We start from the raw sequence: 6,100 nt of genomic DNA, 5'->3' as shown, positions 1-6,100 counted from the left end.
AACAAATATGATTTCTCCTTTAATATATTATTCTTATAACATATTAATAAATCATATTATCCTCTCTCTCTTTATTCATTTCTCCAATCAAGTTGCTTTGGTGAAGGCAACCCAAAAGGACCATGCACCATCGGGTCAAGTACATACCAAAATAGTTATGGACTTAGACACTAATCCAACACAAATATCCATGGTGAACCCAATCACCTAAGGAACACAGAGTACGAAAGCTCTTAGTTCAAAAAATGTGATAATAATGTATATCTCGATCCTGCAAAACCACTAATATTATTAACACATATAAATCATATTTCTAAAGCAATCTATCCCATATCTTCGATCCCCACATACTGACCCCATACAATGATTCTTACGAGATCTAGCCTAAGGAATCGAAATGAACAACAAACTGACGAGGCTGCTTCGGAAATTCCCTGGCAGCAAACGAGGATCAATAAAGACATCAAATGAGGGGAATGGAATAAGTTTCACCATGAAAATTCTTCGTAAAAGAAAGAACCACAAGACAATCAAGTCAGGGGTAGTTATCTAGATAACAATGCCTTGGCATGGTCCGAATATCGTGAGGTATTATACCCCTAGACTCTCCCTATCCATCATCGAACTTTGCCTAGCAGTGGTCTGAATATCATGAGGTATTTCACCCCCAGACACACCCTATCTAGCAATATAAACCAGACATACCTAGTAGTGGTCTATTACCGATACCCTTTATTAGGCAGCCTACGAAGTTACCTTAATTACTTCGTGAAAGAAAACGCCGACATATGAAGCTCGTTCGATAACTTCATAAAAGAAACGCCGACTCCAAAGCTCTCTCAAAATAAAAAGTATATTTAACCCAAAGTTTTAAGTAATAATATCATATATACATATCTTAACACATATTGGACCATAACTGGTTCGCATGTTGTATATCATCAATTATATATATATATATATATATATATATATATATATATATATATATATATATATATATATATATATATATATATATATAACACATGTTTTAAGCAATAGCAAATATTTCACACACATATATATTTCATAATTTAATCAATACTCGTATTAAAATCACATTCATAAAAGGGACTATGCATATGATACCTTATCGGATAAACACATAGTTCAAAAATACATAAGCCGTACTACCGGATCTAAAATTTACCTCATTACCTAATCCATATTCTCGGATCTAAAACTAACCTCTTGATCTGATCCATACTCCCTGATCTATAACAAGTTTATCTCTTTACCCTTTTATTTTATGATCCAACTCATCTTTTATCACATACCAACAATCTCATCTACCCATGATCTACCCAACATATTGTAGATACAAAATACATATACAGATTAACTCATTAAAACCTATATAATTCATCCATTCCATAAACATCTCAAATAAACGACAATATATACACATATAGTACGTATTTCATAACAAATACTTAATATTTATGTGTTAGAAGAAAGTGACTATACACTCACCCAAAACATACACTTAATACATTCAAACAATATTTGTATTAAAATTGTTTTTATGAAAGGGACTATACACTCACTTGATAAGACGATGACCGGACAATGCCTCGTCTCTTGAAATAATCTTTTGCGACAAAACCGGGATGTTTTCTCCAAAACCGGGCTTCATGCTCACAGAGCTTCGGCTCGAAAACTACTTTTCTCGGGATCTTCGGGACTCGCTTCGGGTCTCGGGATTGATACTGGGGTTTTGGGGTATTTCTTGCACGTAAAACGATGCAAAAATGAGAGAGAAAGGGAGAAATGAGCAAAGAAACTCGGCAGCCCTCGACATCTATTTATAGGGTGCTGAAACTCATATTACGCTCAGCATAACCTCGGAGTACGCTGGGCGTACGCTTCGGATCAGGCCGGGCGAGTCACACTTTGGATATTATCCGAATTTATATTAAAATAAATATATTTTAATTATTTAAAATTTTCAGAAATTCATATCTTCCTCATACGAGCTCCGTTTTCGACGTTTTTTATATCCACGCTTAGGTGAGACTAAGCTGTACAACTTTCATTTAGACTCCGTCGGCTAATTTGACTTTTATTTTTATTATATTATTTTTAGTAGGCCGGGGCAGGAAAACTCCGTTATAAATTCATAACTTCTTCATTCGACGTCCATTTTCGTTTATCTTTTTATCGTTGCACTAATAACGTGATCTTCGGTTCTTGTTTCGATTGCTTCGACCAAAAATCACTCGATCTCAAATTCGAGTTTCGGGCTGCATAATGCTAAGCTGCAACTTAGAAAAATCATAACCTCCTCATACGAAGTCAGATTTCGACGTTCTTTTTATGCACGCTCTCGGTTTAACGAACTCTACGACTTTTGTTTAGATCACTAAGGCTAAATATCGCTATAACGTAAATTCACTTTTTACGTCATTCAGCGTCGTGCCAGTTCTGTCGCGAAACTTCGACAAGTCATAACTAGGGGTGATCGCGGATTGGTTTGAAACCGTGAAACCGGCCAAACCGGTCATCGGTTTGGTTTTACGGTTTGTATTTTTCTTTACGGTTTGGCTTGCGGTTTTGAACTTTCCAAACCGTAGTGAACGGTTTGGCTTCCGGTTTTTAAGATTTCAAACCGTCTTAAAACCGGACCGGACCGTAAGATTTATATATATTATTTATTTTTTATATGTAATTGTATTATATGCTGATTGTTATTATAAATAATAAAATTTAAACCCACAACATTTAATATTTTAATTGCAACAACCCATACTAGCCCAATACTAGTTTAACTCCAATTGAAAAATGAGAAGTGCCTATTTCCTAATCCCAGAGTCCAGTCCAACATAATTAGGTTGTTTTGATTGTTTCTCACTTTCTCTTACCCTAATCGCAAAACACACAGCCTCATTCCTCAGGCAGAAGAGTCGTTTCCCCTTCGTTGTTCATCACTTCTTCTTCACTTATCTAAAATGTAAAATGATTGCGCATAATTGCATACCTCCGATTGCACCTCGACTCCTCCGTTGCAGCAACTCCGACTACACCTCGACACCTTGCTTACAACAACTTCGCCCCCGACTCCGTTTGCAGGTCCGCTTCTCGTTATTCCTTTCTAAACAAATCCTTTGATTTTTTAATTTTAATCTCAGCTCTAACTTTTGATCAAAAGCGATTTAGATAATCTGATTAATACTCAAATAGATACATGTTTGCGCCAAATCAACTGTCGACTAATATGAAAGATAAATCAGTTAGGGTTCAGATGGATTTAGTTGTACATCAGACTAAGAAATTAATGGTGTCCTATTGTAGAATTCACTTAGGTGACCCCGATATGTTCGCCGATTCCCAAAGAGATAAATCGAATGTTTCTCCCTTGTTTCCTTTGATTTTCTCTGAAGTTTCTAGTTCAATCGATACTTTTGGTGGTGGAAACGATCTTGAAGCAGTTGTATGAGGATTTAAGAGGGACTGTGCTTAAGTGCTCATATCCAGGGCTTATCTTCAACAAAAATGCATCAAGGGCTCATATCCAGGTAAAAAAACTTTTTAGACCATAAAGGCATAATTTATCTATCTAGGTGAAAGTTTTATTAATATTGGATAATTTGTGATTGGTGATAGGTTGATCCTATGTCTTCTGCAAGTTCAGGCATGTTTGTGAACCTTAGTGCTGTTATGCTTCAATTGTGCAAGTAAGATACTCTTATCTCTTTTGGATTTCAAGTAAGATACTCAAGAAACAACAAGTTCTGGTCAACCAAGTCACTGGTCTTTTTCTTTGGCAAGATGATTTTATGAACTTGATTATCATGTTCATGGCAAGTCCAGAGTACGTAAGGAACCCTTACTTAAGAGCCAAAACGGTTGAAGTCTTGAATTGTTGGATGCCTCAGAGGTATTTATCAACTTATTTGTTAATTCTGTCATCTTATGTTATTTGCTTACAAAGGGTATTTACGTCTTTTTACTTGTGTACGTGTGTGCAGTGGCTTATCTTCTGCTACCAGTACACTTTTTTAGGGGCACCAACTCTCTGTTCAGTATCTTGTGAAGAATCTTTTGAAACTCTATGTTGATATCGAATTCACAGGATCCCACACTTAGGTGATTGTTTTGTTTCCCAGATTTAGCTGATAATTTATTGATGAAATTCTTTTTTATTGATTGATAGTTCTGATCAATTTTGATATTTATTCTAATGAAATTTGTTATTTATTTTGATTGATTCATTTTTATCAGATTCACGGTTTCACATCTCCATCACATATTCACGGTCACACAGTTTCATATAGATTTACAGTTCGGAATGTTTGATGTAATGGTTGCATGTTTTAGTCTAATGTGTAATGTAATGAAACAATATTTGATGTTTTCATTTACTGCTTTTTATTTACTCTTTTGGTAGTCTTTTAGCTGTTTTGACAGCTTTAATATTGCAGTTTTTTCAAGAGTATTTGGCAGAATTGTAGCTATTTTAATAGTTTTAATTATGCAGTTTTTTTTTACTAAATGAGTCTAATAATGGACTCAACTAAAATGGGCCTAAAAAGCCCAAACCGTGAAACCAAACCGGAGCCAAACCGTTAGTAACGGTTTGGTTTGGTTTTAAATTTTCAACGATTCGGCTTCGGTTTTGCTTGACAAAAACTGTTACTAACGGTTTGGCTTCGGTTTGATCTAAAAACCGAAAAAACCGGACCGTGAACACCCCTAGTCATAACTTCTTCGTTATAATTCGGATTTCCGCATTCTTTATATATCTGGAATCCTTGTCACGATTACTACAACTTAGTTAAGATTATTAATTCTAAATAATCTTCTATAAAAAAAGTCATTTTTGATGCTCCTTGTTACTAAATTGACTAGCCCTGATCTACAGGCGTTACAATTATCTCTCCCTTAGGATGATTACGTTCCAGAATCATGAATGAAATAAAGCTTGCATCATGATTCCACACGTTATTTCTTCATCTTAGGTAATAATCGTAACTTCTATGTTTCCTCGAAAGAGTATTTAACTCTATGGCTTTCTTGACTGCAGATGATGCTCAATCTTACATCTGCTTTTCGTACTATGTTGTACTTTCAATCATAAACTTCGAGTTACCAAATAAGTCCTTATTGAGGACTCCTTCTTCTTCTTAGGATAAATACTTTCATTTATCTATTGTAACGGATCGATGGGTCGTGCTCTATTGACCTCTCATCGCATGATGTGACGCTTAGACTCGGTCTTTTTAAAGTTAAATTCCAGAATGGAATATACCTCCTTTCATACTCTAATGTGATATAATCACATTTCAGCATGTAGCATTTCTAGCTACTAACTTCTTTTAACAATGAGTGCGATACAATTGATCACATTTATCTCAACCTTCTGACTTAAGTCAAATGTTATATCGAACTTGGTTCTCTGAACCACGTAACATACTCATCGTGGTCGAACTCAAATTTATATGACCGCTAGGGTCAGAATAACAACCATCTCACTAGTCATTACCGAAACAAGTTAATGACATAACTGAGTAAAAGAGAATCAATCACTAGTTTCTTGGTAACCTTGTGACTTTCCCTGATCCAAGTGCGAGTCCTGTGCTTCCGGTAGTATATGCATCTACTACCTTTCACACCTACTCATACTCGTCCCAAGTATTGTCTCGCAGTCCCCAAGTCCTAAAATCACAAAACAATTCAACACATACAAATGTGTCCAAATAATCATAGAAATTTCCCTAGACTCTGCTAGGATTTCTTCATTGCTGTCACACCCTCAAACCAAGGATGGTGGAAACGTCCGGGGGTGGAGGACTTCATGTATAGTATCATAACAATGAGTATAATAATGATCAAAGCAATACAACCAATGGTAAATATAATAGAAAAAGTATTACATGGTTTCAAGTATTACATATTTCGATAACAGATTACAACATTATGCAAAAATAGTTGTTTAACGCCGTAGCGTTCCATCCTCAAAAGCTTGTAGTTTCTTGGTTTCACTGATTCCTGAGAATACAAATAGTTTGAAAAAGTGTCAACATAAAGGTTGGTGAGTTCATAAGCTTTTTGGAAGAAG

At 35.4% G+C, this 6,100-nt stretch overlaps 1 protein-coding gene across 3 annotated transcripts; it reads left to right on the top strand.

The window, feature by feature from the left end:
- Positions 1-2,848: 2,848 nt before the first annotated feature.
- LOC145046067 (uncharacterized) lies at positions 2,849-5,301 on the top strand. 3 transcript variants are annotated; one of them, XR_013681945.1, is made up of 6 exons: positions 2,849-3,111; positions 3,334-3,557; positions 3,646-3,919; positions 4,011-4,128; positions 4,264-5,000; positions 5,066-5,301. XR_013681945.1 is itself a non-coding variant. In XM_078994352.1 (6 exons), exons 1-4 carry the CDS (start codon positions 2,998-3,000, stop codon positions 3,890-3,892), a joined length of 360 nt encoding a protein of 119 aa, XP_078850478.1. In that variant the 5' UTR covers positions 2,854-2,997; the 3' UTR covers positions 3,893-3,919; positions 4,011-4,128; positions 4,264-4,417. The 3 variants fall into 3 exon arrangements, 2 of the variants coding, with proteins under 2 accessions (XP_078850478.1, XP_078850479.1); XM_078994352.1 differs by lacking the exon at positions 5,066-5,301 and having other exon boundaries at positions 2,854-3,111; positions 3,423-3,557; positions 3,646-3,716; positions 3,853-3,919; positions 4,264-4,417; XM_078994353.1 differs by lacking the exon at positions 5,066-5,301 and having other exon boundaries at positions 2,855-3,111; positions 3,423-3,557; positions 3,646-3,716; positions 3,811-3,919; positions 4,264-4,417.
- Positions 5,302-6,100: the final 799 nt, after the last annotated feature.

Source organism: Lactuca saligna, chromosome 5, assembly GCF_052625555.1.
Source record: "Lactuca saligna cultivar CGN05327 chromosome 5, ASM5262555v1, whole genome shotgun sequence".
NCBI lineage: Eukaryota > Viridiplantae > Streptophyta > Magnoliopsida > Asterales > Asteraceae > Lactuca > Lactuca saligna.
This window is presented reverse-complemented; position numbering and strand designations above follow the sequence as displayed.